General features: G+C 45.4%; 1 protein-coding gene across 1 annotated transcript in view; it reads right to left on the reverse strand.

The window, feature by feature from the left end:
* Nucleotides 1–19765, reverse strand: part of LOC149449729 (uncharacterized) — a 108395-nt gene that overhangs the window by 85092 nt on the left and 3538 nt on the right. Inside the window, exons 3-5 of the mRNA XM_089692806.1 lie at nt 14259–14441; nt 8716–8892; nt 867–1043 (exon numbers count right to left, since the gene is read on the reverse strand). Of these exons, the coding sequence (XP_089548932.1) occupies nt 867–1043; nt 8716–8892; nt 14259–14441 (537 nt within the window). The remainder of the gene's footprint in view (nt 1–866; nt 1044–8715; nt 8893–14258; nt 14442–19765) is intronic.

Below are 19765 nucleotides of genomic sequence, written 5' to 3' on the forward strand. Positions count from 1 at the left end.
ATCCCGAGCAGTGTGCTCGAGCTGACAGGGAGGAAGATTGTTTGTAAACAAAACAATCTTCCTTCCCGTCGGAGATGCTCGGTAATCACCAGGCACTGGCGGGTAATTACCAGCCGGAACGCAGTGATTGACATCCGCAGCAGCAAATAGGAGCGCAGGTAGGGACACGCCCCCTATCTGGAAATGCAGATTTACATATATATACGTGATTCTGTGCACAGGTGCCCCCCCCCCTGTAGCAGTATATAAGCTATAGGGAGGTTCTTAAGCAGGCTTGGGGGACACCTGACAGATGCAGACGGTGTTACAAAACAGTCCGATTTTCAGGGACAGTCTCAGCGACAGCATGCACAGAGGAACTGATTATTTTCTTGTACAATTATCTTGGCTTACATACAGCAGAAGCGCCCCAATCTGATTCATTTTATTTTAATCGTATTTAATTCAATGTAGATACATTTTTTTCGGTGGTTTTAGCAGCAAGGTGTATTTTTCCATCAAGCAGTTATTGACACTTTGAAGAGAAGTCAGGGAAGTCTCCATGGGAAGATTGTAGATGATATCAGCATTAAGTGTGATGTATAATCACATCGCCCCCCCCATGGGGTTCGCTGATATCGGTTCTGATTACAATGATAGATGGAGATTGAGTTGGACAGCATCCAGTATTCCCATGTTCACTATACAAAGTGTATCTAATATACAGGGCTATGTATGTAATAAGGCCGTACAGACAGGAATGAGGTGTAGAGGGCAATGCACCAATCAGATGTTACATCAGTTTAGATGAGTCACACCAAAGAGAGGTGGCTGCTGATTGGTTGGTCTGGGTTCCTGTAGTCTGTATATTGAGGTTTACTACTCACCTTCACATTCTGGATGATTATCCCACTCAATGGAGGTTCCACGATCCACACATCGTATGGAAGATGGAGATGACCGATATCCAACCGGACAATTTACTGTCAATGTATCACCAATATTATAAAATGTCTTCTCTGGATCCATCTTCAGTATTGTCTCCTCCGGCTTCCTACACAGAGCTGGAAAGGGAGATTACAGGAATTCATTATATCTGAGGGATTGGGATGACAATGTATGTATCTGTAGGAGGATCAGTAGGGATCAATGACCTGACAATGTATGTATCTGTAGGAGGATCAGTAGGGATGAATGACCTGACAATGTATGTATCTGTAGGAGGATCAGTAGGGATGAATGACCTGACAATGTACGTATCTGTAGGAGGATCAGTAGGGATGAATGACCTGACAATGTACGTATCTGTAGGAGGATCAGTAGGGATGAATGACCTTACAATGTATGTATCTTTAGGGTGATCAGTAGGGATGAATGACCTGACAATGTACGTATCTGTAGGAGGATCAGTAGGGATGAATGACCTGACAATGTAGGTATCTGTAGGGTGATCAGTAGGGATGAATGACCTGACAATGTATGTATCTGTAGGAGGATCAGTAGGGATGAATGACCTGACAATGTATGTATCTGTAGGGTGATCAGTAGGGATGAATGACCCGACAATGTATGTATCTGTAGGAGGATCAGTAGGGATGAATGACCTGACAATGTACGTATCTGTAGGAGGATCAGTAGGGATGAATGACCTGACAATGTATGTATCTGTAGGGTGATCAGTAGGGATGAATGACCCGACAATGTATGTATCTGCAGGGTGATCAGTAGGGATGAATGACCTGACAATGTACGTATCTGTAGGAGGATCAGTAGGGATGAATGACCTGACAATGTATGTATCTGTAGGAGGATCAGTAGGGATGAATGACCCGACAATGTACGTATCTGTAGGGTGATCAGTAGGGATGAATGACCTGACAATGTACGTATCTGTAGGAGGATCAGTAGGGATGAATGACCTGACAAAGTACGTATCTGTAGGGTGATCAGTAGGGATGAATGACCCGACAATGTACGTATCTGTAGGGTGATCAGTAGGGATGAATGACCCGACAATGCATGTATCTGTAGGGTGATCAGTAGGGATGAATGACCTGACAATGTATGTATCTGCAGGGTGATCAGTAGGGATGAATGACCCGACAATGTATGTATCTGTAGGGTGATCAGTAGGGATGAATGACCCGACAATGTATGTATCTGTAGGGTGATCAGTAGGGATGAATGACCTGACAATGTATGTATCTGTAGGAGGATCAGTAGGGATGAATGACCTGACAATGTATGTATCTGTAGGGTGATCAGTAGGGATGAATGACCTGACAATGTATGTATCTGTAGGGTGATCAGTAGGGACGAATGACCCGACAATGTATGTATCTGTAGGGTGATCAGTAGGGATGAATGACCTGACAATGTACGTATCTGTAGGAGGATCAGTAGGGATGAATGACCTGACAATGTACGTATCTGTAGGAGGATCAGTAGGGATGAATGACCTGACAATGTATGTATCTGTAGGGTGATCAGTAGGGATGAATGACCCGACAATGTATGTATCTGTAGGAGGATCAGTAGGGATGAATGACCCGACAATGTACGTATCTGTAGGAGGATCAGTAGGGATGAATGACCCGACAATGTACGTATCTGTAGGAAGATCAGTAGGGATGAATGACCTGACAATGTACGTATCTGCAGGGTGATCAGTAGGGACGAATGACCCGACAATGTATGTATCTGTAGGGTGATCAGTAGGGATGAATGACCCGACAATGTATGTATCTGTAGGGTGATCAGTAGGGATGAATGACCTGACAATGTACGTATCTGTAGGAGGATCAGTAGGGATGAATGACCTGACAATGTACATATCTGTAGGAGGATCAGTAGGGATGAATGACCTGACAATGTATGTATCTGTATGGGGATCAGTAGGGATGAATGACCCGACAATGTATGTATCTGTAGGAGGATCAGTAGGGATGAATGACCCGACAATGTACGTATCTGTAGGAGGATCAGTAGGGATGAATGACCTGACAATGTATGTATCTGTAGGGTGATCAGTAGGGATGAATGACCCGACAATGTATGTATCTGTAGGAGGATCAGTAGGGATGAATGACCCGACAATGTACGTATCTGTAGGAGGATCAGTAGGGATGAATGACCTGACAATGTACGTATCTGTAGGAGGATCAGTAGGGATGAATGACCCGACAATGTATGTATCTGTAGGGTGATCAGTAGGAATGAATGACCTGACAATGTATGTATCTGCAGGGTGATCAGTAGGGATGAATGAACCGACAATGTATGTATCTGTAGGGGGATCAGTAGGGATGAATGACCTGACAATGTATGTATCTGTAGGGTTATCAGTAGGGATGAATGACCTGACAATGTACGTATCTGTAGGAGGATCAGTAGGGATGAATGACCTGACAATGTATGTATCTGTAGGAGGATCAGTAGGGATGAATGACCCGACAATGTATGTATCTGTAGGGTGATCAGTAGGGATGAATGACCCGACAATGTACATATCTGTAGGGTGATCAGTAGGGATGAATGACCTGACAATGTATGTATCTGTAGGAGGATTAGTAGGGATGAATGACCCGACAATGTATGTATCTGTAGGGTGATCAGTAGGGATGAATGACCTGACAATGTACGTATCTGTAGGGTGATCAGTAGGGATGAATGACCTGACAATGTACGTATCTGTAGGAGGATCAGTAGGGATGAATGACCTGACAATGTACGTATCGATATGAGGATCAGTAGGGAAGAATGACCTGACAATGTACGTATCTGTAGGAGGATCAGTAGGGATGAATGACCTGACAATGTATGTATCTGTAGGGTGATCAGTAGGGATGAATGACTCGACAATGTATGTATCTGCAGGGTGATCAGTAGGGATGAATGACCTGACAATGTATGTATCTGTAGGGGGATCAGTAGGGATGAATGACCTGACAATGTATGTATCTGTAGGGTTATCAGTAGGGATGAATGACCTGACAATGTACGTATCTGTAGGAGGATCAGTAGGGATGAATGACCTGACAATGTATGTATCTGTAGGGTGATCAGTAGGGATGAATGACCTGACAATGTATGTATCTGTAGGGTGATCAGTAGGGATGAATGACCTGACAATGTACGTATCTGTAGGAGGATCAGTAGGGATGAATGACCTGACAATGTACGTATCTGTAGGAGGATCAGTAGGGATGAATGACCTGACAATGTACGTATCTATAGGAGGATCAGTAGGGATGAATGACCTGACAATGTACGTATCTATAGGAGGATCAGTAGGGATGAATGACCCGACAATGTACGTATCTGTAGGGGGATCAGTAGGGATGAATGACCTGACAATGTATGTATCTGTAGGGTGATCAGTAGGGATGAATGACCTGACAATGTAGGTATCTGTAGGGTGATCAGTAGGGATGAATGACCTGACAATGTATGTATCTGTAGGAGGATCAGTAGGGAAGAATGACCCGACAATGTATGTATCTGTAGGGTGATCATTAGGGATGAATGACCTGACAATGTATGTATCTGTAGGAGGATCAGTAGGGATGAATGACCTGACAATGTATGTATCTATAGGAGGATCAGTAGGGATGAATGACCCGACTATGTATGTATCTGTAGGAGGATCAGTAGGGAGGAATGATCTGACAATGTATGTATCTGTAGGGGGATCAGTAGGAATGAATGACTTGACAATGTACGTATCTGTAGGGTGATCAGTAGGGATGAATGACTTGACAATGTATGTATTTGTAGGGTCATCAGTAGGGATGAATGACCTGACAATGTATGTATCTGTAGGGTCATCAGTAGGGATGAATGACCTGACAATGTATGTATCTGTAGGAGGATCAGTAGGGATGAATGATCTGACAATGTACGTATCTGTAGGGTGATCAGTAGGGATGAATGACCTGACAATGTATGTATCTGTAGGGTGATCAGTAGGGATGAATGACCTGACAATGTACGTATCTGTAGGGTGATCAGTAGGGATGAATGACCTGACAATGTACGTATCTGTAGGGTGATCAGTAGGGATGAATGACCTGACAATGTATGTATCTGTAGGGTGATCAGTAGGGATGAATGACCTGACAATGTACGTATCTGTAGGGTGATCAGTAGGGATGAATGACCTGACAATGTATGTATCTGTAGGGTGATCAGTAGGGATGAATGGCCTGACAATGTGTGTTTCTCCTTTACTATGAAATGTCTCATGTGGTTCCATCTGTAGTATGGTCCTATCCAGCTTCCTACACAGAGGTGGAGGGACCAAGTTTAAAGTTTCAATTTTTACCAAAATGTTGGCAAAGATCAGGATATTTCCTGGAAATGTTGCCATTTTGGTATGATGTATTGAAGGGAGAAGGACATCTTTAGTGTATTTGTAAGGTGCAGAGGGTGTAAATGTCTCTCATGTCGTTTTCCCTGGACCTGTTCTGGTGGCTCACTTGCTGTCATTTGTAATCTCCCGTGTTCTCAGGGACACGGTCCTGGAGGAAAGAAGGCTGAAGAGAGATTCTTGTGCTGCATTGACCAATCACCGCCTGCCATTGCCTGCATTATGATGAACACACCTTTAGTCATTGGCACTCCCTCAGCTTCCAGTCCATGGCCCAGATACAACCTATTATAGAACCATTCATTCCACACTACATACACCTGTTTCAGTCTTCTTGGCCTTCATCAGTGCTGTGCATAGAATCAATGGCTTCTATCAGGGAGGGTTAGAGGACAAATGGAATAGTATATGGTGAGGGGGGGCAAAAAAGAAAATATTAACATTCTACAGGAAAGCAATGAGAAACATTCCTTCTACAGAGAAGAGGGATGAGGGATGAGAGGCATCACCCACCTCCTAAACAACATATCAGACTGGATGTCACTCCATTTCCTCAAGTTAAACCTTTCCAAAACTGAGCTCCTAGTTTTCCCCCCATCCCGCGCCCCCCCCCCCATCCTCTCCATCACAACTCACAACGCCACCATCAATCCCACCCCACACACCAAAGTCCTAGGTGTCACCCTGGACTCAAACCTTTCCTTCCAACCTCATATCCAATCACTATCAAATTCATGCAGGCTCCACCTTCGCAACATCTCCAAGATACGTACGTTCCTCACCCCAGACACCACCAAACAACTCGTACACTCCCGCATCATCTCACACCTGGACTACTGCAACTCCCTTCTCACCGGCCTACCCGAACATGCTATCCCCACTCCAGTCTATCCTGAACTCAGCGGCCAGACTCATCCACCTCACCAATCACTCCACTTCTGCCACCCCCCTCTGCCAATCCCTTCACTGGCTCCCGATTGCCCAACGCATTAAATTTGAATTACTAATTCTGACATACAAAGCCATTCATAACGCTGCCCCAAACTACCTCACTGACCTGATACCACCCTACCCGTGCCCTTCGCTCTTCACAAGACCTACTACTCTCTAGCTCCCTGGTCTCCTCCTCCCACACCCAACTGCAGGACTTCTCCAGGACTTCCCCCATCCTCTGGAACTCCCTACCCCAATCCATCAGACTGTCACCTACCCTCCTCACCTTCAGGCGCACCCTGAAAACCCATCTCTTCAGGCAAGCCTACCACACCCTCACCTAACAACCGTTCTCCTCCACTCCTCCTACCACTCCATCCCCCTCAGCCACTTCCTCCTGTACCTCTACCCCCTCCCTCCTAGATTGTAAGCTTGAAAGAGCAGGGCCCTCGAACCCCTCGTGTATTTTATTGTTACTGTATTGTCTCATATACTGTCCCCCCTATAATGTACAGCGCTGAGCAAACCTTTTGGCGCTATATAAATACTGTATAATAATAATAATGTAATGCAATTTGTATATTGTGATACTAGACAGTAAGGGAAAGACCAACCAGTGTGTGCTGGAGGTGGGAACTCACCAAGGACCAAAGACCAATGTGTGGGTTGTAAGTGGGATCTACCTGGGGAAAGACCAATGTGTGTGCTAGGGGTGGAATCTCACTGGGGAAGATAAAATCTGAACCTGGGACCTCTGTGGTGTCTGCCTCTAGTTCTTCTCATTGTGCCACCTGACATGCTGGTCAGCTCCCTTCCTGATCTCTTGGACAATTTAGCCTTGTATCTTGTTTCTGGTGAACGTTGAACTATTTGCTCCTCCCACAAACTTCCTGATTTTAGCCATGTCTCTGCACTGTTTTCCAGACTATTGTGCTCTCTCCAGCTGGTACATTGCTCATTGCATACCTGCTGCTGTCCTTATCTCCACTACCATTTGTTATCTACCTTTGGCTTTCTCATCAGCTACTCTTCCATCAGATCCCATCCAGCTACTATTCATTACTGGACAATCCATGGTGCTTCAACCTTGCATCAGCACGCAGCAAAACCCATCTCCACCATTGGGAGATCTGCTAAAGACCGGGTAGTTGTTAGACCCCGTGCCTCAGGGGATCCTGTGTCATCTGCTAGAGGGATCTGCTTGTATATTTCTAACTTATTACTCATAAACTTCTCTACTGCTACAGTCCCTTGCCTCCGAGCCTGACCCCAGACCATGACAGTGTGTGCTGGAGGGGGGATCTCACTGGGAACAGACCAATGTGTGTGCTGGAGGGGGGATCTCTCCGGGAAATACCAATGTGTGTTCTGGAGGTGGGATATTAATGGGGAAAGACCCCTGTGTATTTTTTGGGGGGTCTCACTAAAGAAAGACCAGAGGCATCCCTAGGGTAGGTGTCACCCGCTGCGGTAACACTTGGTGACACCCCCTCCGAAGATACCCGCAGAATGGATTGGATCTGCAGATTGAGCATTATAGATTGGACTCAGATCCATTATGCTCATTCTGCAGATCTGATGCATCCTGTGGGGATCGTCGGCTTGCTTTACAACTTACCTTTTTGTGGAGCGGGTCCGGTGTCACCCTGTGCGGTCGGTGTCACTCAGTGCGGTCGGTGTCACCCGGTGCGGACTGCACCCCCCGCACCTGCCTCGGGATGCTACTGAGAAAGACTAATATTTAAATTTTTAGAAACCATACAGTAGGGTCGGGGTCCTTCTCATGTGGGTTTGAGGAAAACATTGAATATACACAAATCCTTTAGACTCCAGGCTTGGGGGACGCCATGAAGCTGCACACGGTGTTACAGAACAGTCCGATTTTCAGGGACAATCTCAGCGACAGCATGCACAGAGGAACTGATTATTTTCTTGTACAATTATATAGAATTACATACAACAAAGGTGCCCCAATCTGATTCATTTTATTTTATTCAATTCAATTTAAAAACAAAACTTTATTTTCTGGTGGTTTTAGCAGCAAAGTGTTTTTTTTTTTTCGTCAAGCAGTTACTGACACTTTGAAGAGAAGTCAGGGAAGTCTCCATGGGAAGATTGTAGATGATATCAGCATTAAGTGTGATGTATAATCACATCCCCCCCCCATGGGGTTCGCTGATATCGGTTCTGATTACAATGATAGATGGAGATTGAGTTGGACAGCATCCAGTATTCCCATGTTCACTATACAAAGTGTATCTAATATACAGGGCTATGTATGTAATAAGGCCGTACAGACAGGAATGAGGTGTAGAGGGCAATGCACCAATCAGGTTTTATGTTACATCAGTTTAGATGAGTCACACCAAAGAGAGGTGGCTGCTGATTGGTTGATCTGGGTTCCTGTAGTCTGTATATTGAGGTTTACTACTCACCTATACATTCTAGAAGATTATCCCAATTAATATAGAATCCATGATGTACGCATCGTGCAGAGAGGTAGGAAGGGACATATCCAACCGAACAATTTACTGTCACTGTATCCCCAATATTATAAAATGTCTTCTCTGGATCCATCTTCATTATTGTCTCCTCCGGCTTCCTACACAGAGCTGGAAAGTAATTAGAAGAATGGATTATATCTGAGGGATTTGGGTGACAATGTATGTATCTGTAGGGTGATCAGTAGGGATGAATGACCTGACAATGTATGTATCTGTAGGGTGATCAGTAGGGATGAATGAGCTGACAATGTATGTATCTGTAGGGTGATCAGTAGGGATGAATGACCCGACAATGTATGTATCTGTAGGGGGATCAGTAGGGATGAATGACCTGACAATGTATGTATCTGTAGGAGGATCAGTAGGGATGAATGAGCTGACAATGTATGTATCTGTAGGCTGAGAAGTAGGGATGAATGACCTGACAATGTACAGTGGGGCAAAAAAGTATTTAGTCACCACCAATTGTGCAAGTTCTCCCACTTACAAAGATGAGAGAGGCCTGTAATTGGCATCATAGGGAGACCTCAACTATGAGAGACAAAATGAGAAAGAAAATCCAGACAATCACATTGGCTGATTTGGAAAGAATTTATTTGCAAATTATGGTGGAAAATAAGTATTTGGTGAATATGAAAAGTTCATGTCAATACTTTGTTATATATCCTTTGTTGGCAATGACAGAGGTCAGACGTTTCCTGGAAGTCTTCACAAGGTTGGCACACACTGTTGCTGGTATGTTGGCCCATCCTCCATGCAGATCTCCTCTAGAGCAGTGATGTTTTGGGGCTGTTGCTGGGCAACACAGACTTTCAACTCCCTCCAAAGGTTTTCTATGGGGTTGAGATCCGGAGACTGGCTAGGCCACTCCAGGACCTTGAAATGCTTCTTACGAAGCCACTCCTTCTTTGCCCGGGCGGTATGTTTGGGATCATTGTCATGTTGGAAGACCCAGTCATGTTTCATCTTCAATGCCCTTGCTGATGGAAGGAGGTTTGCACTCAAAATCTCACGATACATGGCCCCATTCATTCTGTCCTGTACATGGATCAGTCGTTCTGGTCCCTTTGCAGAGAAACAGCCCCAAAGCATGATGTTGCCACCCCCATGCTTCACAGTAGGTATGGTGTTCTTTGGATGCAACTCAGCATTCTCTCTCCTCCAAACACGACGAGTTGTGTTTCTACCAAACAGTTCTATTTTGGTTTCATCTGACCATATGACATTCTCCCAATCCTCTTCTGGATCATCCAAATGCTCTCTAGCAAACTTCAGACGGGCCCGGACATGTACTGGCTTAAGCAGGGGGACACGTCTGGCACTGCAGGATCTGAGTCCCTGGCGGCGTAGTGTGTTACTGATGGTAGCCTTTGTTACGTTGGTCCCAGCTCTCTGCAGGTCATTCACTAGGTCCCCCCATGTGGTCCTGGGATTTTTGCTCACCGTTCTTGTGATCATTTTGACCCCACGGGGTGAGATCTTGCATGGAGCCCCAGATCGGGGGAGATTATCAGTGGTCTTGTATGTCTTCCATTTTCTAATTATTGCTCCCACAGTTGATTTGTTCACACCAAGCTGCTTGCCTATTGCAGATTTAGTCTTCCCAGCCTGGTGCAGGTCTACAATTTTGTTTCTGCTGTCCTTCGACAGCTCTTTGGTCTTCACCATAGTGGAGTTTGGAGTGTGAATGTTTGAGGTTGTGGACAGGTGTCTTTTATACTGATAACAAGTTCAAACAGGTGTCATTGATACAGGTAATGAGTGCAGGACAGAGGAGCCTCTTAAAGAAGAAGGTACAGGTCTGTGAGAGCCAGAAATCTTGCTTGTTTGTAGGTGACCAAATACTTATTTTCCACCATAATTTGCAAATAAATTCTTTCCAGATCAGCCAATGTGATTGTCTGGATTTGTTTTCTCATTTTGTCTCTCATAGTTGAGGTCTACCTATGATGCCAATTACAGGCCTCTCTCATCTTTGTAAGTGGGAGAACTTGCACAATTGGTGGCTGACTAAATACTTTTTTGCCCCACTGTATGTATCTGTAGGGGGATCAGTAGGGATGAATGACCTGACAATGTACGTATCTGTAGGAGGATCAGTAGGGATGAATGACCTGACAATGTATGTATCTGTAGGAGGATCAGTAGGGATGAATGACCTGACAATGTATGTATCTGTAGGGTGATCAGTAGGGATGAATGACCCGACAATGTACGTATCTGTAGGAGGATCAGTAGGGATGAATGACCTGACAATGTACGTATCTGTAGGGATGAATGACCTGACAATGTATGTATCTGTAGGGTGATTAGTAGGGATGAATGACCTGACAATGTATGTATCTGTAGGGTGATCAGTAGGGATGAATGGCTTGGGTAAGGGATGGTTAGAAGGCAAATTGGATAGTAAAACTTGACGGGTTATGGTTAGGAGGGCAAAAAGAAACCCTCCACTGGAAAGCAATGAGAAACATTCCTTCCACAGGGAAGTGAGATGCTGCTGAACCTCTAGACTGTACAAAGGCTCTGTGAGTAATGTCTCGGGGAAGACATGGACACTGTTCAATATGTGTACTGGAGGCGAGATCTCAATGGGGAAAGACCAGGCATGTGCTGGAGATGAGAACAAGGTGTGTGCTGGAGGCGAGATCTCAATGAAGAAAGACCAATGTGTGAATGCTGGTGATGGGATCTCACTGGGAAGATACCAGTATATGTCCTGGAGGTGGGATCTCACTGGGAAGATACCAGTATATGTCCTGGAGGTGGGATCTCACTGGGAAGATACCAGTATATGTCCTGGAGGTGGGATCTCACTGGAGAAAGACCAAGGAGAGAGCTGGAGATATGACCTTACTAGAGACAGACCAATCTGCGTGCTGGGGGTGGGATATCACAGGAGAAAGACCAATATGTGTACCAAAGGTGGGATCTCAATGAGGAAAGACCAATGCATGTGCTGGAGGTGAGAAATTTATGGGGAAAGAACAATGTGTGTATGCTAAAACAGACACGAAATATAAAAGATGTGGTGAGCGCTTCTTGTATAACGGTAAACTAAGCAGCCAATAGCACTAAAAGGAGATCACAACAGCCTTAAGTAACAATAAATATAAGTAGTGCAGCGCTAAAAATAACAAACAGAAAGTTCGATCTAAAAAATTCGATCTGAAAAGTTCGATCTGAAATTGGTAATCAAAAATGTTCGTTAAATCATCAATGTAATAAATTGGACACAGCTATGAAGAATCCGGAACAAATGGCAGAAATGCGCACTCACCGACCGCGCATAGGAAATGCGCATATGTGTATTAAATTCCACACAATGTCGATCTCCCTCAGGAAGTAGTGTTACCAAGCGATGGTCAGCTGGGCTCACAGAACCTCCTAAGGATCGGAATGGGTCGGCCGGATAAAAGGCTCCAGATAAAGGCTTCCCTCTTCTGGATAAAGTCGGAATCTGTGTCTGCTGACCCCTCAGTAAGGGGCAAAGAGTAGGAGAGTACCCATAGTGTAGTATTTCTTAAAGAACTTAGTAACAGACTTAGTGCAGGGTAAATCAGTAATAGTGCTGGCAATGCCCAAACATAAATCCACATAGTAAAAAACACAAACTACTGATCCTGAATGCGATGGCCGCCAGACCTCCTCGTGGTTTGGGCGGCAATAAGGCGTCACAGGCTGTCAGTTCCTCCTGAGGCCTTTCGTGCTAAGGCACATCATCAGAGGGGAGACTGACCTCTGATGCCTGTGACAGCCTGTGACGCCTTATTGCCTGTGACGTCGCTTGGTAACACTCCTTCCTGAGGGAGATCGACATTCTGTGGAATTTAATACACATATGCGCATTTCCTATGCGCGGTCGGTGAGTGCGCATTTCTGCCATTTGTTCCAGATTCTTCATAGCTGTGTCCAATTTATTGCATTGATGATTTAACGAACATTTTTGATTACCAATTTCAGATCAAACTTTTCAGATGGAATTTTTTAGATCAAACTTTCTGTTTGTTATTTTTAGCGCTGCACTACTTTTATTTAATGTGTGTATGCTGGTGATGGGATCTCACTGGAGAAAGACCAAGGAGTGAGCTGGAGATATGATCTTGCTAGAGACAGACCAATGTGTACCAGAGGTGGGATCTCAATAAGGAAAGACCAATGCATGTGCTGGATGTGAGATCTTTATGGGGAAAGAACAAGGTGTGTGCTGCAGATGAGATTTCAATAGGGAAAGACCAATGTGTGTATGCTGGGGTTGGGATCTTACTGGCAAGATACCAGTGTATGTCCTGGAGGTAGGATCTAGCTGGAGAAAGACCAAGGAGTGAGCTGGATATATGACCTTACTAGAGACAGACCAATGTGAAATATGACAGGAGAAAGACCAATATGTGTACCAGAGGTGGGATCTCAATGGGGAAAGACCAATGTGTGTGTGCTGGAGATGGGATTATTTATTTATTTGTAATTATTTATTTCAGGTACTTGTAAATGCCATCAATTTACACAGTGCTTTACATATATATTATACATTGACCCTAACTCTCAAGGGGAGTACAATGTAAGGTCCTTAACTTACATTCATACATACACATACTAGGGCCAATGCGAATGTGGGAGGAATCCGGAGTACCCGAAGGAATCCCGCACAGGCGCAGGGCAAACCAACAACCCAAGTACTGCCAGGAGGAAGTACTAACCATTTAGCCACTGTGCTGCACTGGGGAGATACCTGTGTATGTGCTGGAGGTGGGATCATACTGGAGAAAGACTAATGTGTATGCTGCTGGTGGGATCTCAGTAGGGATGTCTCCTCTCAGGTGTCATTGAAGTTCCTTGAAATACAATTTTTCTTTAATTGAAGAAGATATAGTCTGAGCGTTCCTCTTCATTCTTCCATCTCTCTGTATTTTCAGTAAGGTTACTCTGGGGTATGATGTGAAGAATAGCGATGATCGAAGAAGCCCCCAATTTCATTCTTTGACAGTTTTGTGAATCATGTAAATCTGTCACCCTAGGCTGCTCTCCTGCTTCCTTTCCCTCTCAGGAAGCTACAAGGACACTGGATTTATGACAGGATCAACACATTTTTCTGTACTGTTCTTGCACAAAAAAAAGTAATGCAGCCACCACACCTAAGGCCAGGTATGCTGCCATATGCTACATTTATGTTCTTGGGTTTAGTTACACTTTAACTGGGCTTTATGGCTTTTTTTAGGAAAACTGCTGAATTTTAGGTAAACAGGTCTATCTGACGTGAGAAGGGGCGGAGTCTGTATGACCGGTATGTTTGGTGTTGTATTCACCACATCATCACTTTATTCCCAACATCTATATACATCTCTGAAAGGTGGAAGGGTTCAGCAACACAGAGGAGGGTACAGATATCTGGCCCTTATATCCTCTGCTGTCTGGACATAATGTATGTGAATGCTATGAAACAATTCTAAATGAAAGGAATGAATTGTACTCACCTCTACAGCTATCAATGGGAGGAGTCCACTCCCGGGGGGTGCCGGGGTTGTCACATCTGATTGTGTCAGTTGATGTATAATATCCATCTATACACTGTACTCTTATCTCTTCTCCCTTATTATAATACTTCTTGTCTTCAGAGATACGTTGTGTGTCTGTTATAGATGGACGGGAACATTGGGCTGTGGAAGAAACCAAACCTTTATATGTATATAAGGAATGTGTACAGGAACTGTATCTAGAATTGGTCTGACCAATAAAACCAGCACATCAGAGTCAATGACATAAAAAGTAGCATTATTTCCCGGTAATAATAATGATTGTTTCCAGTATTAATAAGCTGTAAAGAATTAAAATGCATCAAAAAGCAAAAACAAAAAAGTTATATATTATTATTATTATACAGTATTTATAAAGCGCCAATGGTTCGCTCAGCGCTGTACATTACAAAGGGGGACAGAACATGTGACAAAACAATACCAATACAATGCAAAACATGAGGGGATTGAGGGCCCTGCTCTTTTGAGCTTACAATCTAGGAGGGAGGGGATGGTGGCACAGGAGGAGATAGCTGTGGGGGATGGAGTGGTAGGGAGAGTGGAGGAGGTCGGCAGGTTAGCAGGGGGTGGGGTAGGCTTCCCTGAAGAGATGGGTTTTCAGGGTGCGCCTAAAGGAGAGGAGAGTAGGTGATAATCTGATGGGTTTGGGCAGGGAGTTCCAGAGGATGGGTGACACCCTGGAGAAGTCCTGGAGGCGGGCATGGGAGGAGGAGACCAGGGAACTAGAGAGAAGGAGGTCTTGTGAGGAGCGGAGTGTGCGTGTTGGGTGGTACTTGGATATTAGGTCGGTGATGTAGTACGGGGCAGTATGGTGGACGGCTTTGTACGTCGGTGTTAGGATTTTGAATTTGATCCGTTGCACAATCGGAAGCCAGTGGAGGGATTGGCAGAGTGGGGTGGCGGAGATGGAGCGGTTGGAAAGGTGGATGAGTCTGGCAGCCGTATTCAGGATGGACTGAAGCGGGGATAGCCAGCGGCGAGGCAGGCCAGTGAGGAGGGAGTTGCAGTAGTCGAGTCGTGATATGATGAGGGAGTGGATGAGCTGTTTAGTGGTTTCTGGGGTTAGGAACGTGCGGATTTTGGTGATGTTGCGGAGGTGGAGTCTGCACGAGTTTGTTAAAAATTGGACTTGGGGCTGGAAGGATAGGTTGGAGTCCAGAATGACACCAAGTACTCTGGCCTGTGGGGCGAGTTTGATGGTGGCGTTGTTGGATGTGATGGAGAAGTCAATGGGGGGTGGTGTCCGGGCTGGGGGGAAGACAAGAAACTCGGTTTTAGAGAGGTTCAGTTTAAGAAAGTGGAGCGACATCCAGTCTGATATGTCGCTCAGTAGGTGTGTAATTCGGGCGGAGACTGAGGGGGTGAGGTGGGGGCTTGAGAGATAGATTTGTGTGTCGTCGGCATAGAGGTGGTAGTTGAAGCCGTGAGAGTGTATGAGTTGGCCAAGGGAGGAGGTGTAGATGGAGAAGAAAAGGGGCCCGAGGACAGAGCCTTGAGGGACCCCAACAGAGAGGGGGAGTGAGGGAGAGGTGGTAGCATTATAGGTAACACTGAAAGAGCGTTGTGACAGGTAGGATGAGAGCCAGGAGAGAGCAGAATCTCTGAGGCTGAGGGAGTGTAGTTTTTTTAGGAGGAGGGGGTGGTCAACTGTGTATATTGCAGCTTACCAGTCCTCAGATGTGATGGCTGCATTAGTTTCTTTTTTTTCAGGCCAAGAACACTCTCTGCCAGTTGATGCTGCCAGAAATGCAGTGTCCTTGTCACTTCCTGTACACTCAGCTGATATGTAGCATCCTCCTAGGTAGTGCAGGTAGATAGGTAGATTTAGTTTAGCTCATCTGTAATCAATAGAACAGGGGTTCATTGTTCTGGTCTGTTCGGTGTCTCACAAGCTGCTGCTCTGATTGCTTCCCCCTGTATTCTAGAGGATTCTAGAAGAATAGTGGGAGGAAGAGCAGAGTGGGCAGCCTGAAAACTTATAGTGAATCCAGCCAATCCCTGGGGAGGTGCGCCCAGAAGGCGACTGGTGCCAATAAAAAGTCTGAGGCCTGGGTGGTGAGAGAGTTCCTGGGTCCAGTCCTGCTAGAGGCAGAGGCATAACTAGAACCTTCAGGATCCTGGTGCAAGAAACCATGAAGGGCTCCCATGATCCCCAGCTGGGGACCTTCCCTCCAAGCCCAGGGCCCTTTACTCCTATTGCCGGGTCCTTTATTATTGTCCTGCAGTGGGACCCTTTCACATATTCAACAGTGGGCCTCCTTCATGCTGTCCACAGTTCTACTGACACCAGTGGCGGAACTACCAGGATCACAAAGGCCACACTTGTGACCTGGCCCATCGTTGTGGGGGGCCCCACAACCCACAGTGGCATAACTCCAAGGCCTGGTTGCAAGTGTGATCTTTCCGACCCCGGTAGTTTTGTCACTGGTGTCAGTAGAAATGTGTATGGTATCAGTATGGCAGTGGACATTATCAGCAGTTTTTTATTTTATTTTTGATATTTTTACATAATTCAAAAAATAAAAAAATATGAGCCCTGTTGGGGGGCTTTGGTGAAATATCAGGGGTCAAAACAGACCTGGGATGTTTCACCCTTGAGACAAAGAAAGGAGATTGACAATCTCTAACTCTGCATCTTCACTTGCACTGAATGAATAAACAGGAATAGCTTACCATTCATTCACAAACTGAGGCATAATAAACAGAGTTTACTATGCTTCAGTTATACATGGACACAGGTGTGATCTGTACTGATCACTGACTCTGTTCATTCAGAAAAGGAAGGTGCCAGTAAATGACACATTTACTTGGCAGGATTACTGTAGGTATCATCTAGAAGATATTGAGGTCCCAGCTGAGGCTTTACTCGGGGGTCTCGTGTTCACAGAGTCTAGTCCTGGAGTTGTTGGGGATCTAGAGAAGGTCACTGGAGAGGACCAGGAAAACATTGGGGAAAAGGTGTCCAGCTGTCCTACGGTGGTGTGAGCCTGTATTTCCCTCATTGAGGAGTGCCCAAAAAGAGGCAACCAATGATCCTGTGAGTAGATAACCTCGGTGCTGGAAGTTAGTGACTGTGTGCAGCTTTAGTCTCTTGGAAAAGTCCTACTCACCTCTCAGCATTAGAGATTCTGAGCAGCTCAGCAAGATACTGTGGAGAAGGAGTCCTCAAAGAGTTTACTTTACCAGTATGGGGTATCCCATGCTCCCTTCACCCCATCCAAGTTACAATAAAACCCTAAAAAGACTCCCCCAGACTGTACAGCTGTGCCAGTGTAAGAACAAGGAAAATGATTTGCGCCTGGCTGTGTTTACACCAGCGGCTCCTGAGGGGGTGCGCTACAGATATATCAATCAATGTTATCAGCTTCCCCAGCTATACTCTGTAAACTAAAAAGCTCACCTCAGTATGCTATGATGAGTACAGTGAATGGACACCACCACCCTGGGATTGGAAGTGTGTTACTGGTAGGATCACCAGGTGACAATAAACTAGGAAACTTCAACAGTCACCACATCTAAGGACCAATCAGCTGCAATATATGACATTTGTGCTCTTGGTTGTAGACATGTTGGCTTCCAATAACGGTTATTATTTGGATTCGCTCATATTTCCCAATTGTCCCGGCATGCCCAGAACAAAGATGACTTCCTATACACGGTGTCAGAGCAATGGGCTATTAGAACAATGGGACCAAGACCATCACAAGCCTCACGGTCAAGTTTTCCTTCAGTTCCTCCAACCTTGTAGAGAGTTAACCACCTTCTGATCCCTCACTGTAAATATACTGCGAGTGGGCGGCAGGTACAGGTACAGTCATGTACATATACATGACCGGCCTTCTTCCGGGTTTGGGGCACGCATGCACACACCCCCTGCCTACCCGTGCTGTGATTGGACACTGAGTTTGGCAGCAGATTTCAGCCAATGATTGTGGCTAAAATCTGCTGTCCAATCACACAGAGTTCTGTGTTTTCAAACACACTGGGCTCTGTGTACAGGGAACAGCAATCAGGGATAAAAAACAGCCAGATCAGAAAGTAAAAGTAGCACACATTGCACATTGTTGTGCACACGGGTAGCGCCTTGATTGCTCCTAGATCTTAACCCCTTCCCAGCCAGTGTTATTAGTACAGTATTATCACTGCTCACTGTAATAGTATCACTTCGTGACCCTCCCAGCTAGTGTTAGCACCAGTCCACCACCCTATCACAGTCCCAATATAAGTCGCCGCTCACCGGGATCATGCTCTGCTTCAGTATGTCACAGTACATGTTGGCATTCATGGTTCCCTCAATGAACTGTAGCTCCCCAGTGCCGGCAGCACTCATGCAGGCCCAGACCATGACACTCCCACCACTATGCTTGACTGTAGGCAAGACACACTTGTCTTTGTACTCCTCACCTGGTTGCCGCCACACACGCCTGACACCATCTGAACCAAATCAGTTGATCTTGGACGTCATCAGACCACAGGAGATGGTTCCAGTAATCCATGTCCTTAGTCTGCTTGTCTTCAGCAAACTGTTTGCGGGCTTTCTTGTGCATCATCTTTAGAAGAGGCTTCCTTCTGGGATGACAGTGTATGGTCTGAGCACTGGTAGGCTGACCCCCCACCGCTTCAAACTCTGCAGCAATGCTGGCAGCACTCATACATGCATTTCCCAAAGACAACCTCTGGATATGATGCTGAGCACGTGCACTCAACTACTTTGGTGGACCATGGCGAGGCTTGTTCTGAGTGGAACCTGTCCTGTTAAACAGCTGTATGGTCGTGGCAACCGTGTTGCAGCTCAGTTTCAGGGTCTTGGCAATCTTATTATAGCCTTCTTATAGCCTAGGCCATCTTTATGTAGAGCAACAATTCTTTTTTTTTCAGATTCTCAGATAGTTCTTTGCCATGAGGTGCCATGTTGAACCTCCAGTGACTAGTATGAGAGAGTGAGAGTGATAACACCAAATGTAACACCCACCCGCTCCCCATTCACACCTGAGACCTTGTAACACTAGCGAGTCACATGACACCGGGGAGTGAAAATAGCTAATTGGGCTTAGGGGTGGACTCACTTTTGTTGCCAGCGGTTTAGACATGAATGGCGGTGTGTTGAGTTATTTTGAGGGGACAGCAAATTGACACGTTATACAAGTTGTACATTGACTACGTCACATTGTAGCAAAGTGTCATTTCTTCAGTGTTGTCACATGAAAAGAGATAATCAAATATTTGCAAAAATGTGAGGGGTGGACCCACTTCTGGGAGATACTGTACAATTATTGGGATTTTTTTTATAACCAAAGATATGTAGCAGAATACATTTTGGCCAAAATTTATGAAGAAATGTGATCTCGTTATGTATCATCACTTCTCCACATTGCTAGTCCCAGCAGTGCCTTCACCCTCATGGTCCAATGGTGTAAGGGCTGATGTCATCAAGACAAATGCAGGGT

This window comes from Staurois parvus, unplaced genomic scaffold, assembly GCF_062004578.1.
Source record: "Staurois parvus isolate SC_StPar_1 unplaced genomic scaffold, SC_StPar_1.0 ptg000605l, whole genome shotgun sequence".
Lineage (NCBI taxonomy): Eukaryota > Metazoa > Chordata > Amphibia > Anura > Ranidae > Staurois > Staurois parvus.